Genomic DNA, 16,638 nt, shown 5'->3' with positions numbered 1-16,638 from the left:
CCAGAAAAGAGAAAGAAAAAAAATTGGATCTCCGTCCGTTTCATCTACTCTCTGGCGCCGGGGAAGAAGGGAAAGGGAGAAACGCTAGGAGCGTGTGTGCGTGTGTGGACGCAAAAGAGGATAGACGATCTTTTGCCGTACGTACACCCTGGGAGAACGCGAGCATCACCGAGGGTTGAATTGACCCAATTGGGCGATTGGGCGATGGCGGGGGGGCACGGTTTAGATTGGTGTCGGAGGCAGAGGGTCACAGGTCGTGTGCTACAGTACTTTGTCTGTGGGAATGGGTGTATGATTGATTGATGATGTCTGTGTGGTGTGAGTATCGATGAATGGTGAGTGTGGAGAGAGTTCATTGAGGATGTTTCTCCACTGGTTGGGGCGGAGGGGGCGGGATCACGGATGGGCTGCTGATGCTGATGGTAACTAACTATTGACGATGATGACAACGGCGGATGACGGTGGGTTGTGTTTGAGTTGTACCTAGACCTATGAGGACATTCAGCAGAGGGAATTTTTCTGATTTTCTGTGAATTCGTGCGTGTTGGTGCGAGGTTGTGTGCGTTCTCAGGCGAGACAGTCTGACGAGCGGCGCCTGCATAGGATGTGAACTCTACGACTGGTTGCGTGTGAGGGAGAAGCCAACGTAAGGCACACTGGGATCCTGCAGATGCACTCTGCAGAGTCTGCACGCTGCACAAGATCAAAAACTGTGACTTTGTAGCTCCATCTACTGGCTGTGTTCTTTGTTACCTTACAGCAGGTGCGAGTAATTGTCGTCTGCGGGTTGCATGGTACTATATAATAGCTCGCGTATTATTCGCCTTTTGTGCGTGAGAACGAAGGGAAGGGAAGGGAAGGGATGAGATTGGGGCAAAGGAAGGGACAGAAGGGAGGGACTGCACGGTCTGGTCCCGCTCTGTCGCACAATAACGGCAGTCTTATTACTGTGTATGCTTGTAGTATTATCATTATCATCGTTTTTTTTCTCTCTCTCTCTATCATTCCTTTCATGAACTTTCTTGGTCAGCCACCTGAAAAGAGACGCGGACAGGCAGGCGTAAGAGGGTGCATGTTCAACTCTTCCGAAAGGCTCTTGTTCTGATCTCAAACACACTACTACGCTTCCCTTGCTTGCCATCATCGACACAGATAAAAGTCCGAGAGACAGAGAGCGATTGACGAGTGCCTGGGTCGGATTATCAAACGAGTCGTAATCCCCCCAGGGCTCAGGCGTATGTTTCATCAGCCTTGTAGGTGGTGCTAGTGAGGGAAAAGGGAAAAACGGGAACTAGTGAGAGAGTCTAGAGTGATATTGAGACAAGAGGGACATGTTAGTGGCTGATTTCGGTGGTTGGACGGTGGACCGCACGCATCCCGAGAGAGACGAGACGGAAGAGAGTGAACTACAGTATTGTGACTACGGAGTACAAGTACAAGTACAAGTAATACAAGTAGGACATTGAACGCAAGTCACTTGTAACTTGTAACTACTGAACTGGTTGAGTTGAGTTGAGTTGGCTACGAGTACTGATAATACGAGTACTCCGTACTGGGGGCGGATGTTGATACTTTATTTTAATCCCTAAACCGACTATTCTTACACTTTGTTTGCCTTACACAGTCACAGTACTTTGGTACTCCGTACCTTCCACCAACCTCAGCACTAATACAATACACCCGCATCCGCATCCGCACACTCGCACTTACGCTCTGCTCACACAAATCACATCACACCTCCGGCGACACTACCTCCACCGCCACCGAAACATCCACACTCGCACACGTACTTGTATGTACATAACCTTGCCTACCGACCGACCTAGGGAATAACTTACCTGCCGATCTACCAACCCAACGAGTACCTCGTCTCCTTGTACCTGCTCCTCGCTCGGTGCACCAAGTTCTCAGGCAGGTTCTCAGCCATCAAGGGGCGGGGAGCTGAGGCTAATATATCCTTCCCACTAACGACTCCGGAGTAACTGCTATTATTGCTCTTGTACATCTCACCTCACACACACACACTTGTTTTACTTCGCTCTCTCCCCTCTTTCCCTTCCTTCCTTCTTCCCTTCCTCACTCCACCTTCTCACCCTCTCAACCTCTCACCTTTCTACCCTCATCCACCCACCCTTCAACTCCCATCTCTCCCCCCCCAATCAGTCCTCGCTGATGCTCCATCACCTCCCGTCTTCCAGCCTGTCACAGGCCTTCACGCCCAAATAGTTCAACACAACCATACAATGCCCAAACGTCGGCCGCCAGGAGCAGGCCAGGCGTTCAGCAGGACCACCGCACTATTAGCCATCCTCCTCGTCCTACCATGGATCTCCAACGCAGCTCAGCAGCAGCAGCAACCCTCCGAAGGTGCCCTTCGCAAATCTCCTCGCGAGGACGCCTACGTCGACACCGTCGTACCCCAGAACCGTCGAAAATCCAACCAGGCCCGTTCCCCCCGTGCCGCCAACAAACATAACAATGCCGCTCCCTATACGCCGCTACTGTCCCAGAACGAGCGCGCCGTAGCAACACAAGTCTCTTCTGCTCCAGCGAATGCCGCTGTCAGAGCCCCTCCTGGAAGGAACGCTGCCCCCTCGGGTGGTCTTACGCGACAGATTGCGCGCTCCATCAAGGATTGGGAAGTTGAAGACTTTGTTCTCTTGGCGACCGTTGACGGACGTATACACGCACGAGATAGATATACTGGTGGTGGCATTTGGGAACTCGACCTCAGGAAACCAATGTTGGAGACGATCTACAACCACAATGAATCTTCGGGAGGCGACAATGATAATAAACCTTTCATCTGGATCGTAGAACCCAAGGAGGATGGGGCTCTCTACATCCTGACACCCGGTCCCTTCCCCGTCCTCCAAAGTCTGGGGATGACGGTCAAGCAATTGACCGAGGACCTTGCACCCTACTCGAGCGACGACCCCCCTGTCGTCTATACCGCCGAGAAGAAGAACTTCCTGTTCGTTGTCGATGCACGTACGGGAGCCGTCACCAAGAGCTTCAACACGGGCGGATCGGTTGTCATCGACACCGAGAGCTGCAACTCTCAAGCGACCGAGTATTTCTCATCTCGGGAACGGGAGTGCAAAGGGTTCTTCAACATCGGTCAAACCGAGTATACCATTAGCATCCACAACAAGATCAATGGTGACCATATCTGCACCATAAAGTATTCAGAATGGACCCCCAACAATCGTGATCGGGATCTCCAGACTCAATACGACGAGACGATGGACAATCAATACATCTACAGCAGATATGACGGACGTGCCATTGCCTTCGACTACAACCGGAAGGGCCGGTCTCAGAAACGACCAGTATTTTCGCAGCAACTGTCCTCGCCGGTCGTACGAGTCTTTGACGTTGCAAGGCCCTTCGATGACGAAGACCCAGAGCCTGCTCTTGTGCTACTGCCTCAGCCCCCCGGCCCTCATACTTTGGAGGACAAGGAGAGGAATGTGTGGCTTAACACAACAGAGGCGGGCAGCTGGTACGCGCTCTCAGAAGCTAATTATCCTGCCGTCACCGACAGTGCCCCGCCAGCACTATGTTACAGCCCGGAGTGGACCGACAACGAGCTCTTAGACGTAGATACTCGCCATCTTCCAGACAGGATGGGTCTCGTGGGTGTACACATCCTCAACTACCAGCCCGAGGCCCGCACAACAAGGCCCGGCATCGATGCCCCCACAAGCGGTGAGGAGTCCGGTACCGTGGATGAGCCCACTCACAATGTCATCGTTCCCAGGCCACCGATCATTACCAGGGAGCCGGAGCCTGAGCTCCAACCCGAGATACTGGAACCTCCTGCTCGAAAGCCGTACTCTATGTATGCATTCGTGTCGATGATCATGTTTATTCTCCTCTACGGAGGCTACATGGGAGTGGCTCAGCCAACTAAATTGGATTACCTGAGAACTACTTTAGTATCAAGGTTGACGCAGCAAAGGAAGGGCAGCAATCGATCCGACCCACAGGTCGTGAGTACCGAGACCGTGGTTCCTACAGCGGACGTTCCTGTGGACAATAAAGAGCCCATTCCCGCTGCTCACGAGGACCCTGTCGTCGTACTCCCAGAGAAAGAACAAGTCAGTGTTGCAACGGACACCGAGGTCCCGCACACTGCTCCTGGCGTCGAAGCTCACACAGAAAAGAAGGTTCGATTCAATATCGAAGACGACGAAGACGACGAGATGTTAGCTTTATCTCGGACAACGACTGCAGAACAGAGTTCTCCAATCATCGAGCAAGCGGAAGCGGTAGAAGCGGTGCCTAAGCTGAGCAACGCCGCTGAACAGTCCTCTACGTCACCCGATGAAACTCAGCAATTGCAAGACGGTTCCCCGGCAACTCCCGTTAAGAAGAAGAAAACTCATCGGGGTAAACGTGGTGGCCAGAAGAAGCCACGTAGACGAGATACCGAGGATGAGGTTGATAAGATCGTCAACGCCGCCAAAGAGCTTGATCAGGCCCCATCACTCCATCCCGACGAGATTACCGTCAATGGCGATGACGTACAAGATGTATCCAACATCAAAAAGATTGGCAAACTCACCATTGATTTTGACCGCTTGCTTGGAAATGGCAGTGGTGGCACCTTTGTTTTTGAAGGAAAATGGAACGTAAGTTTAGGATGTTCCCTTTGGTTCCTACTTTCTCTAACGACTTTAATCAGGAGCGTGAAGTTGCTGTCAAGCGCATGCTCCCTCAATACTTTGGGCTAGCCGAGCAGGAAGTCAAACTTCTCCAAGAGAGCGATCTGCATCCCAACGTCATCCGTTATTTCGACGACGAAAAGGATGAGAATTTCCTCTACATCGCAGTTGAGCTTTGCCAGTCCAGTCTATTTGATCTGTACCGAGACGGACGGCCTGGCATCGATGAACTGAATGAGAATCAGCAGCGACTGGTGAACGAAATCAATGCCGACGTTCCACGAGCATTGTACCAACTTGCAATGGGTGTCAATCATCTGCATAGTCTCAGGATCATCCATCGTGATATCAAGCCACAGAATATTCTGATCGCCTACCCGCAACGAAACCAGAAGTATGGTGCTCGCCTCGTAATTTCCGACTTTGGACTGTGCAAAACACTTCCAGACAACGTCAGCACTCTGGTCGGTACAACGGGCAATGCGGGAACTGTCGGATGGAAGGCCCCTGAACTCATTCTTCAACCGAAAGATATGGATCGCGGCTCATCTACCGGTCATTCCCGAGATTCATCAAGCTCCACCGATCCTGTTGCCCAAGGTGTGAAACGAGCCGTGGACATATTCTCACTTGGCTGTGTCTTCTTCTACGTCCTCACAAACGGATCTCACCCCTTCGACGACGACGAAGGCTGGATGCAAATTCGCGAATACAACATCAAGAAGAACAAGGCGAACTTCACGCAACTCCGTCTTGGTGATGACTCGGAGGAGCCCATCCACCTCATTTCCTGGATGTTGGCGAATCGCCCCGAGGACCGCCCCACAGCACTTCAGGTCTTGAGCCATCCTTTCTTCTGGTCTGCAGAGAAGCGCCTCAACTTCCTATGCGATTGCTCCGATCATTGGGAACGTGAGCCTCGTGACCCTCCATCAGAACATCTCGCCATGTTAGAGGAGTACAGCTTCGAGGTCTTAGACAAGAAACGGAACTTCCTCGACAAACTTGACCGTGGCTTCGTGAACTCGCTCGGAAAGCAGCGCAAGTACACGGGCGACAGGATGCTTGATCTGTTACGGGCTCTCCGGAACAAGAAGAACCATTACGAGGATATGGACGAGACCGTCAAGGCAAAGGTCGGGCCTTTGCCTCACGGTTATCTACGTTATTGGACGACCAAATTCCCCAAATTACTGATGTCCTGTTACGACTGCGTGTGGGAGTGTGGACTCCAGGGCGAGCCGAGATTCAGACCGTATTTCGAGACCCAGACCGGTGTTTGATTATGTACATTTTTGGGAGAACGCCTTTAGCGAGCATTGTATGAGCGACTGTATGGATATACTTAAAAACAAAACTCGGTTGGTTTGGCATTTGTTGTCATGGCGTGCTTGGGCATCATAAAATATATCACAATCGTTTACACCGATATCATTTCGTCGAGATTTGTCTGCTTGTGAAAGTGAGAAAGAGAGGTTGTTGTGCTAATCCAACGTCGTGGGTATATCTATATTCTTTGTGTATGGCAGGCATCACATCGCTAGAATTGAAAATGATGCGTGGGAAGGAAATATGGCTAAGCTTCTCCTTCTGCCTCCTCGGGTGTATCTTTGTCCTGCCGTATCGTGCTTGTAGCGACTTCACTTTCGTGTCCCGGCTTGCGGAAGACGGCCTGCATCCAGCAGCGATACATCTTGAGTCTTCGCTGGCGGTTGACCAGCATGCGCCTATCGACGCCGATGTGTGCGACCTCAAATGACGGCACCGGCTCTTGTTTCGAGCCATTCTCCTTCTCTTCGTCAATCGTCAGATTCTGTGCGTCGCTCGCGAGCTTCTCATCCGCAGTCTGCGGTACAGCCGCTCTACCACCACCGCCCCAGATCTGCTCCAACTCCTCCTTCTCGAAGAAGTAAACCCTCGTCCCGTCGCCTCTGACGTAGAAATTCTCCTCCATGTACCTCCCCTTCTTAAACCGCACCTGGGCGAGATCGCCGCGCCCATAATCCCTAAACAGCACCTGACCCCCGGGCTTAAGCAACCTCCAGACATTCCTAACCGCCTGATTCCACTGCTTAGGATTCAGCGCGGAGAAGATAAAAATCATCAACACAACATCGACACTCCCCTCCTTTATCCCGGGCGGCAACCCCCCATTCTCCGAGTCCGGACTCGCCGCAACGTCCCACACGTCCGCCTGTATATACCTCTCATCATACAACTCATGTCCCCTTATCAGCTCCACCGCCTTCTTCGAGAAATCGCACGCATGGATCTTCAACCCCTCATTCCTCCTCTTCTGCAGAATCGGAAACGCGCTGTTTCCCGCCCCCGCACCCACCTCCAGCACGACCGCGGGCGGCGCCCCCTCCGCGGTCACATCATCCAGCACGGGGAACTCCTGCGCGAGCCACTTCCTATTCTTGAAGAAGTTCGTCCTGTTGTTCTTGTAGAAAAGATTCCACCACTTCTCCGGGTTGTCGTTGAAGCGCTGGCGATCGGCGTCGGAGACCGGGTCCGCGCGCTGGCGAGAGAACTGCTCCTCCGAGAAGAGCGTGTAGGACGGGTCGACGGACACGTGGTCCCAGGCGTTGAACTCGAAGATGTCGTCGCCTTCTTCGAGGAGGCGGCTGCCGAAGGAGAAGGGGTCGGTGCGCTTTTGGTTGTTGGTGGGGGAGTGGGAGCGCGCGGAGGGGTGGCGGAGGGGGGCGATGGAGGCGGGGGGGGGGGGGGGGGGGGGGGGGGGGGGGGGGGGGGGGGGGGAGGGGGGGGGGGACGCCGTAGGCGTCGGATTCGGGGGCTGCGACTGCTGCTGCTGATTCTTCTTGCGGTGCGGGTTCTTGGGGGGTTGGGGGGTTTGGTGTGGAGGTTGAGGTTGTGGTTGACGATGATGGTGGTGGGGTTGGGGTAGGGACGGGGTCGACGGTCACGGCGAAGCGCATGTGCTCCATGCCTTTTGAGAGCTGCTGGCGCGGCTGCGCCTTCTGGCTCACGGAATTGTCGGTCTGGAAGCGGTCTTGCGGGGGTTCCTGCATGTCGGCGGTCATTGTGTGCTGTGTTTGGATATTTTCTTGTGTGAAGAGTTGGGGGAGTTTTTTTTTCCTTTGGTCTCTCCGCCTCTATCAGATGGAGGGAAGAAATTCTTATCGATAGGCGGGCGCTAGCGTCGGATGGGGTGTAGTGCGTTGCGGAACGATTGATCGGGATCGGCTGGTTAGCTCAGGAACTCGAGGGAAAGAAACATTATTGCGACCAAATTGTTTCGTGATGCAGTGAAGACGACGTCACCATTGATCGACCACACACACACACCATGATAACACAGCGATAGCAGTACCACACCAATCCTCTACTTCTCTTACCTGCGCGAGGCCTTCACAACTTCAACCATGACGACCAAAACCACTCGCCTCCGACCATTCCTCCACCGACTCACCTCCACTCCCCAACCACAACCACACAACCAAACCCGCACATTCTTCCCCAACCCATTCGCAGCCCTCTCCTCCTCCACCACACCACCGACCCCACAGATCCTCACAGCGACCCGCACCCTCCCCTACGCCCCCGGACCCATCTACGCCATCATCTCCGACGTCGCATCCTACTCCTCCTTCCTGCCCTACTGCCAGTCCTCGACCGTGACAAAGTGGTCCGCCCCCGACGCCACGTACAACCGCCGCTGGCCGTCTGAGGGGAAGCTCGTAGTGGGGTATGGCAACCTGACGGAGAGTTTCACGTCGCGCGTGTACTGTATCCCCGGCAAGATCGTCGAGAGCGTGGGCGGCGGGACGGAGACGTCGTTGGATGAGCGGGACATTGGACATCATCTTCAAGAGAGAGTGGAGGGGGGGAGATCGGATGCGAATGGATTGCTGACGCACCTGAGGAGTCGGTGGAGTGTTGTTGGGGAGGACGCTGCGAGGTTGTCACCACCACCGCTGGGGGGAGAGAATGGGAATGCGGGGAGGACGAGGGTGACGTTGGAGTTGGAGTTTGCGTTTGCGAATCCGATGTATGCGGCGCTGAGCGGGGGCGTGGCGTCGACGGTCGCGGAGATCATGGTTAAGGCTTTCGAGGGGAGGGTGGAGGAGGTTATGAGGAGGGATCCGGGGCTTGCGAGGGCGAGGTTGGGGGATATTGTTGGGGAGAAGGGGGGGATGAGGTGAATGGGGATCGTCTTTGGGGTGTATGATTATTTGAGATGGAGGGTAGAAGTGTTGTATTGATATACATGATAGGATAGATGTGTACGATATGGTATATACTTTGTATGCTGAGAAGGCACGCGAATGGTAGAAATAGAATTCGCGACTCAAGATATTTGAGATTGCTAGAGTAGAGGGTACCTGTACATGGATGAGTATATGTGTGTGTAAATACTTGAACAAAGGTCTTGTATTGAAACCTTGTACGAATGGCAAAGGCATATAAGCTTCCTTCTGGAGCAGCAAGCTTGATACCACGCTCCGGGGCGGTCCGCTTATTGGTTAGCGAGCAGTATAAGCTTACCCTATTCTCGTATCTCCAACCTAGGTACTTCAACAGCAAAGTCTCCCAAGGGTCCTCTACGTCAACAACCAGGTACAAGTACCAACTAAGGAACTCGACACTTTCAATATTGGCATTCGAAGCTTCCGTTTTTCTCTTGCATTGACAAGTGATGAAAAATTATGTCTTCGATCACAGAGGCTGTTGAGGTCTACCCATACCGCTATCTCAACAACCCCAGCCGGTTATCGTTGCCCTAGTCCCCGCATGACCATTGATCAGCGTGCTAAGTCCACCTAAACAGTCGCGTGCAAGGCCCCAAAGATACGACAATCGGACGCCAGTACGAGGTATGACTATGAACTACGCCTACAGATTCCTACATAAATCAGACGCCAGCAATCTACTTCTTTCTCCTCAATGATGCAATCCCGATCTCCGCTATCGTGCTCCGTACCTGCATCCATCGTGCCACTACACCCGTGAGACTCCAGGACTTGCGTAGACTCGGCCCTTCACTCATCTTCCTTCCCTTTTCGGACGGTCCAGTCGCGGTCATTACGCAGAAGATCTGCAAGAATCCCTCCCATCCCATCCTCCTCGTCCATCCCAGCCCCGCGGTGCATCCAATTCAATAAACCCACGCCACGCGAGGGGAACAAGCTCCCCTGTAGCCAACTTTTCCATACTCGGTACCGCCGTTGGGTCATTGCTTGTATGCCTTGATTCCTTGTCCGTCATTCATTTAAATACTACCCATGCTTCCTTCAATACACCTCCTCGTTTCCTCTCTCTTTCCTTCCATAGCCTCGCCCGTCGACATGGCTCCGAGCGTCTACAGTTACTTGACGGGTCTTTTGACCTTGCAGACTGCGCTTGGAAATCCAGTGGGAACTCACTATCCAACTATTCCAGAGGGAAAGTTGGGTGCCGTGGCCTCTGAAAGCGATGTTTGCAGTCATATAGGGACGAGTTTGTTGCAGCAGGGCGGTAATGCGGCAGATGCTATGGTTGGGACGGTTGCTTGTGTCGGCGTCATTGGGATGTATCATTCTGGTATGTCAGGAATTCCAATGTCAGGTTGACTTTGTTCCATATTGCTATGGATGAATTCAGTTTGACAGCATCGTGCATGGTATCATACTAACCGCGTGCAGGAATCGGTGGTGGTGGATTTATGGTTGTCCGTGGAACCAATGGATCGTACGAATTCATTGATTTCCGAGAAACTGCGCCTGCAGCCGCTTTCGAGGACATGTACAAGAACAACACAGACGCCTCTATAGAAGGCGGGCTGGCAAGCGGTATTCCTGGAGAGGTACGGGGCTTGCAATATTTACACGAAAACTACGGCAAGCTTCCGTGGGCTACGGTGCTCGAACCAGCGGTCAAGGTTGCGAGAGAGGGCTGGACCGTCAATGAAGATCTCATCAAGTACATCAATTCTGCCATCTCCAGTGCAGGCGAGAACAGCACATCAAATTTCCTAGTCAACGATCCAGAGTGGGCATTGGACTTTGCGCCGCACGGAAAGCTTGTCAAGTTGAACGAGACGATCACGAGAAAGAGATATGCAGACACACTGGAGACGATTGCCCAGGACGGACCAGATGCGTTCTACGAAGGGCCGATCGCAGAAGCCACTATCAAGGCGCTGCAAGCTGCAAATGGGACGATGACGCTCGAAGATCTTAAGAACTACACAGTGGCCCTGCGAAAGCCGTCAACAATCACTTACCGGGATTACAAGTTGACGAGCTGCAGTGCGCCCAGTGGAGGAGGGGTAGCACTCTCAGTACTCAAGATCATGGAGGGATATTCCGGCGTTGGTGATCCGGAGAATGTCAATCTTACTACACATCGTCTGGACGAAGCCATGCGATTCGCATACGGCGCCCGAGCAAACCTTGGAGATCCCTTATTCCTCAAAGGTATCGACGAGTATCAAGATCAGATGATCTCTGAAGCGGCAGCACAAGAAATCCGCTCCAAGATTAGCGATACCCAGACTTTCAACGTGAGCTACTACAATCCTGCGGGCCTTGAAAGCCTCGAGACACCAGGGACAAGCCACGTCGTCACAGCAGATATCCATGGTCTTTCCATCACGTTGACTACCACGGTGAACTTGTTGTTCGGCAACAAACTCGTTGTTCCCGAGACGGGCGTGATCATGAACAACGAAATGAACGTAAGTGCACACACATCTACTTCCCATGACCGTTATCGTCATTCTAACACTCACCCCCAGGACTTCTCCATCCCCAACACCACCAACGCATTCGGCTACATCCCCAGCCCCGCCAACTTCATCCGCCCCGGCAAACGTCCCCTCTCCTCCATCGCCCCCGTCATCGTCGAACACCTCAACGCCACCTCCCTCGCCTCAGCCTTCTACATCGCCATCGGCGCAGCCGGCGGCTCCCGCATCATCACCTCGACCATCCAGAACCTCCTCCACATCCTCGACGGCAACCTCACCACCCCGGAAGCCCTCGCACAGCCCAGGATCCACGACCAACTCATGCCCGCCCAGGTGAGCTTCGAGTACGCGTTCGACAACTCGACCACCGCGTTCATGAAGGCCATCGGGCACAACGTCACGTGGGTTGCGCCGGGCCAGTCTACGGCGCAGGGTCTGAGGAGGTTGGCGAACGGGACGTTTGAGGCTGCGGGTGAGCCGCGCCAGAAGAACTCTGGTGGATTTGTGGTGTAAGGAGTGAGATGTGCGTGGTTGATTGTACATTATGTATAGTGATGATCATTAAGGGGGCTGTTGTGAAAGCGTAACGGTCGATATATATAGAAACATAGAGCAGTTTATGTAAAGAAATAATTCAAAAATTTAATAAATAAATCATACAGCTGAAAGGGATAGTAGTTGTTAATATTCCTTCCCTATGTGATAAATATATATCTTGCACAAGAGTTCTTTCTGTTGTATGATGTTGGTGCACACTACTAAACATAAAAAAAAATACTTTCTATTAAGAAACAATTAATAAAAAAGGAGCTAGAATATATATACTATGCACTTATTTTACATATATAAGCCTCTACAGATAGCAGATCAAACAAGCAAAAATACCATTACCCTGATCCCCTCATACCAAACAACTAATCATCCATCTACAAAAAAAATACCCTCCCTTATCCATCTGTCCCAAGATCAGACGGCGAGAAAAAAAAACCACAAAAAAAGAAACCAACTGATAACTTGAGGTCCTACCCGGACTCGAACCGGGGTCCCCGGAAGGAATGCTTCTGATGTGAATCAGAATCCGATGTGATGACCAACTACACTATAGAACCGAACCTCTTTGGTTGCTTTGCTTGTTTGATGGAAGAAAGGTAAAAAATTTAGGTTATATACCCATCTTAAAATTTCGATCACGTTTTTGAAAGTATATTCGGGGGAGTTGGTTAATGGTGGAGGGTGAAGGGAGTGAGGTTGGTGGGGCGGGTAAAGTGGGCTTGGGTTTTCGGTTTTGGGGTGGGGCTATTTGGACGCTGGAGCGAGAAGGGTATTGAGCACTTAGGGTTTTGTTTAGTTACTTAAGTAGCCGGGACGCTTGGGAAGTGGTTTCCAAATGAAGCTATTCAATCATGTATGTGTGTATGTATATTTGTGATGCTGTCACTATCAATCGTTTTCTCGTTTTTGCTTTCCCCCGACGTTTTCGTTATCGTCATTTTGTTGCTTTCGCATTACAGCACAGCGATCGTGCCGGATCTGATTGGAAAGATGTCGCCAAGATTATACGTCACAGATGGACGATTTGTGGCGAGGTTTAGGTTGCAATAGAAGCGTGTTCTGTATGCTCTGCTGGATTATGTCGTAAGACAAAATCTGAGGGATCAAAGTAGCGTCTTGCAAAGTTATATGGATTAACTTTCGGGACGAAATCATTGAAGGCAACTGACACAATCCCTTTAAGTGCATTCATTGGAAGTATCATACGTCTAATTGTTTTTGACAGCTTGCACAATCGCACCCGCTGCCCCCTGATCCAAGTCATCTAACTTTCCCATATCACCTTCATCAAGTTCGAAGCCGAAAAGATTGGCATTCTCTTCTATCCTCGAAGGCGTATCGCTCTTCGGAAGTGGCACGAACCCCTTTTGTAGACTCCAACGGATGAGCACTTGGTTTGCAGTCTTTCCGTGCTTCTCGGCTATTCCAGCAACGGTCTTGTCGTCTGCCTTCCGGTTCCGGACGACGGGGCAGTACGCCTCAATCACGACGTTGTTCTTTCGGCAGTATTCGACGGCTTCGCGCTGCTGGGCCCAGGGATGTAACTATATTTTTAGATTAGAGTGTGGATCGATGTATGGGGGTTTGGTTGTATGTACCTCGATTTGGTTCACAGCGGGCGGCCAGGTCTCTCCGAACTTCTTGATCTCTTCTATATGTCCGATGCCATAGTTACTCACGCCAATATCCCTGACCCTCCCTTCCTTCTTCGCCTTCTCCAGCGCCAGCCACATCAGTTTCCTGGCCTCTGCCCCGCCATTCGGGCTATGTATCAAGAACAGGTCAACGTATCCCTCCACCCCGGCAATCTTCGTGACGCTGTCCGCGACCTTCTTGTATGTAGAGTCGACATCCTTGCCTGGGCTGAGTATCTTGCTTGTGACGAAGATCTCGGAGCGAGGGAGCTTTGAATCACGGATTGCTTCGCCAACTTCCTTTTCGTTGTCATAGTACTGCGCGGTGTCGATATGACGGTAGCCGGTTTGGAAGGCATGGAGAGTTGAGGCCCGGCATTTGGAAGAGAGATACTGGATGAAAGAATTGGAGTCAGCAAACAATTGTACATATCTGAGCGCAAGTTCAAGTTCTGAGGCAGGAGGAACACTGGAGTGTATAGAAGCATAGGCCCTAGAGGACCAGAATGGACTATATGTTGTATAATACAAAGGTACTTACAACACCGAAGCCTAGCATCGGAATCGTCCTCGAGGATCCAGGGAGGGATGCTGTAGATGTAAGTGTAAGTTTAGACGTCGCCATGATGTGTTTGCGAATGCTAGTCGTTCAGTGAGGCGAAATAAAATGGAATGTTAGATGTTCGACGTGTTGGGGAGTTTTAGAGAGACTGTAAAGAGGACAAAGTTCAAATCGAAGAAGTAGAAGGGGGTATTATTGTCAATGTAATAAGTAAAATAGTCAAAGACGCTCTTCAGATGGTAAACCCGCGCATAATCGTGATGTCACTGTTTCGATCCGTAGGTAAGGTACATGGCTCCCTTACCAGTTGCAGGAGATGTGGTTGTGGTGCTCTGGATTCACCCTAGTAGTGCAATTAGAGTTGCGTATGAATATATGCTGGTGAAGCCGAGTACATAAAGAAATTAGGCTTCGGGATACAGATCCTGAGTTGTTGTTGACTATGAATGGTCGATTGAGCTCTATGGAGCTCACACCTCACTCAGTAATAGTGCCCCGCCACTTGAGCGCTGGCAAGCTAAAGATGGTCCAAATGCACCATCCCTGCAGAAATGTCCTTTCCCTAAATCCAACCCAACCCGCCTTTCACGTGGCGTGGCGTCACCAGGAAGAATTAGGAAAATTGCTATACCCAAGCTCCAAAAACTTCTCGTCAAAACACTACCCCTCTTTGGATCCGTCAAGATGGTTCTACAAGCTATCAAGTACTCGCGCGGGCAGTTGGAGATTCTAGATCAGCTGAAACTACCCCACGCTGAAGAGTATGATCACATCTACTCCAGCACTGACGCATGGCATGCCATCAAGGAGATGCGGACGCGCGGTGCGCCTGCGATTGCTATTGTAGCTGCCCTCGCCCTGGCGGTTGAGTTGGTGAACATGAAGCTCTCTTCCGAGGCAGAAGAGGTGAAGATTTTCATCATCGAGAAATTGGATTATCTAGTTACTAGCAGACCAACTGCTGTCAACCTTGCAGATGCTGCGCGGAAGTTGAGAAAAGTCACCGAAGCGGCTGCCGAGACTGCAAATGCGACTGGTGAGGGTGTCAGGCAGGCATATGTGGAAGCTGCAGAACAGATGCTGGTAGACGACGTGAGCGATAACGAGAACATTGGCAAACATGGCGCAGAGTGGGTGATCAAAAACACCGAGGCGGGAAAGAAGGGCAAAGTTAGCATGCTCACGCACTGCAACACTGGGTAGGTCTGATCGAGTTCCAGATATCAGCACGCTAATGATTCTTTCAGGTCTCTGGCTACGGCAGGCTACGGCACGGCTCTGGGTGTGATACGATCACTACATGCCAATGGCGCACTGAAACATGCCTTCTGTTCGGAAACTCGTCCGTATAACCAAGGCTCAAGATTGACGGCATTCGAATTGGTACACGATCAAATTCCTGCTACCCTGATTACCGATTCCATGGCCGCGGCTTTGCTTCGGTTGAGGGGGCCTTCCGAGAACATCGCTGCCATTGTAGTCGGGGCAGATAGAGTTGCCGCCAATGGAGACACTGCGAACAAGATTGGAACATACTCGCTGGCAATCCTAGCCAAGCACCATGGAGTCAAGTTCTTGGTTGCAGCTCCACGAACTACCATTGACCTCGGAACCAAGACAGGAAGTGACATAGTCATTGAAGAGAGGCCAGGAAAGGAGGTAACCTTGGTCAAGGGCCCCAGACATGATGGTGTCAACCTTGACCTCAGTGTGGTAGAGACCGTCAGCATAGCTGCAAATGGTATCGGAGTCTGGAATCCTGCGTTCGATGTCACACCCGCAGAACTTATCGATGGAATAGTCACTGAAGTCGGGGTCGTGGAGAAGGATGCTGACGGTGTGTTCCATCTGGAGCAAGTATTCGCAGATGGCGAGCAGTCGAATAAGCCCACCACGATTGGGGGTATATAGCTGCCTTGTAAAGCCCACACAGAGGGTAGCTCTGAGTCGTACATAGCGTCCAAATCGGTAGTACATGTTTTCCATGTGCTGAATTTAGAGTGGAATGACTAGAGTGTATGTCTCTTCTTTCTACCACCACTTCAAGAGCGACTCCGAAGCTCTGAAGGGATCCGCCAATGACTTGTTGCCAATGCTCAAGCCGCTTGGTTCTCAGTATCTTGGTTTTCGGTCTCTTTGGCTGCCGAAGCATCATCAGAGGAAGCTTTATTGTCCTGTGCCTTTAGCTTCTGCTCCTCCTTATCTGCCTTCGCCAACAGTTCTTCGATCTTCTTCTCCAGTGAGTCGAGGTGGTTTTCTAATGCTGCTGCTGCACTTTCACCACGGGCAATGTCTTTGAACGCCTGAAATAGGTCAGCAATCTGTGTGAAGGTTATCTCATGCCGGTCCAAGACGTACTTGCGCAAGATCTGCCTCTGCAGTTCCCCCGCTGACCTCTTCCTTGTGCTCGGCTGCCATTGTTGGTGCGCTGAAATAGGACTGCGTAGAAATTGAAGTATTGTTCTTGGCGGAATAGATCTATGTTGAAACCATAGGCGTTTCCACAATGTAGAACGTTCGACGAAGATG

At 51.6% G+C, this 16,638-nt stretch overlaps 7 protein-coding genes and 1 non-coding gene across 8 annotated transcripts; 4 read left to right on the top strand and 4 right to left on the bottom strand.

Moving 5' to 3' along the window:
- Window positions 1-2,486: 2,486 nt before the first annotated feature.
- On the top strand, window positions 2,487-5,935 carry BU24DRAFT_331448 (kinase-like protein; the record flags this gene model as incomplete). The annotated part of the gene is made up of 3 exons (XM_033523038.1): window positions 2,487-4,010; window positions 4,071-4,637; window positions 4,691-5,935. Coding segments are annotated over 3 exons (3,336 nt in total), but the record flags the coding sequence as incomplete, so codon positions are not given.
- On the bottom strand, window positions 5,810-7,702 carry BU24DRAFT_480596 (methyltransferase; the record flags this gene model as incomplete). Its single annotated transcript, XM_033533131.1, has 2 exons — window positions 5,810-7,506; window positions 7,583-7,702. 2 exons carry the CDS (start codon window positions 7,700-7,702, stop codon window positions 6,247-6,249), a joined length of 1,380 nt encoding a protein of 459 aa, XP_033384218.1. The 3' UTR covers window positions 5,810-6,246.
- A 202-nt stretch (window positions 7,703-7,904) lies between these two features.
- BU24DRAFT_492069 (uncharacterized protein) lies at window positions 7,905-8,836 on the top strand (the record flags this gene model as incomplete). Its single annotated transcript, XM_033533871.1, has 1 exon — window positions 7,905-8,836. The coding sequence occupies exon 1, from the start codon at window positions 8,057-8,059 to the stop codon at window positions 8,834-8,836; it is 780 nt and encodes a 259-aa protein (XP_033384217.1). The 5' UTR covers window positions 7,905-8,056.
- Window positions 8,837-9,979: 1,143 nt separating this feature from the next.
- Window positions 9,980-11,874, top strand: BU24DRAFT_346180 (gamma-glutamyltranspeptidase-like protein; the record flags this gene model as incomplete). Its single annotated transcript, XM_033523475.1, has 3 exons — window positions 9,980-10,214; window positions 10,316-11,349; window positions 11,410-11,874. The coding sequence occupies 3 exons, from the start codon at window positions 9,980-9,982 to the stop codon at window positions 11,872-11,874; spliced, it is 1,734 nt and encodes a 577-aa protein (XP_033384216.1).
- A 504-nt stretch (window positions 11,875-12,378) lies between these two features.
- BU24DRAFT_t35 lies at window positions 12,379-12,470 on the bottom strand. The gene has a single exon. It is a non-coding gene; the product is annotated as a tRNA-Gln (tRNA).
- A 651-nt stretch (window positions 12,471-13,121) lies between these two features.
- On the bottom strand, window positions 13,122-14,172 carry BU24DRAFT_433196 (Aldo/keto reductase; the record flags this gene model as incomplete). The annotated part of the gene is made up of 3 exons (XM_033529957.1): window positions 13,122-13,457; window positions 13,512-13,940; window positions 14,089-14,172. 3 exons carry the CDS (start codon window positions 14,170-14,172, stop codon window positions 13,122-13,124), a joined length of 849 nt encoding a protein of 282 aa, XP_033384215.1.
- Window positions 14,173-14,690: 518 nt separating this feature from the next.
- Window positions 14,691-16,108, top strand: BU24DRAFT_422180 (putative translation initiation factor). The gene is made up of 2 exons (XM_033527926.1): window positions 14,691-15,308; window positions 15,357-16,108. The coding sequence occupies exons 1-2, from the start codon at window positions 14,794-14,796 to the stop codon at window positions 16,018-16,020; spliced, it is 1,179 nt and encodes a 392-aa protein (XP_033384214.1). The 5' UTR covers window positions 14,691-14,793; the 3' UTR covers window positions 16,021-16,108.
- A 97-nt stretch (window positions 16,109-16,205) lies between these two features.
- BU24DRAFT_462095 (uncharacterized protein) lies at window positions 16,206-16,527 on the bottom strand (the record flags this gene model as incomplete). The annotated part of the gene is made up of 2 exons (XM_033531959.1): window positions 16,206-16,412; window positions 16,468-16,527. The coding sequence occupies 2 exons, from the start codon at window positions 16,525-16,527 to the stop codon at window positions 16,206-16,208; spliced, it is 267 nt and encodes an 88-aa protein (XP_033384213.1).
- Between the last annotated feature and the right edge of the window lie 111 nt (window positions 16,528-16,638).

Source organism: Aaosphaeria arxii, assembly GCF_010015735.1.
Source record: "Aaosphaeria arxii CBS 175.79 unplaced genomic scaffold BU24scaffold_4, whole genome shotgun sequence".
Classification (NCBI taxonomy): Eukaryota; Fungi; Ascomycota; class Dothideomycetes; order Pleosporales; genus Aaosphaeria; species Aaosphaeria arxii.
The sequence above is the reverse complement of the archived record's forward strand: the minus strand, read 5'-3'. Positions and strand labels throughout refer to the sequence as shown.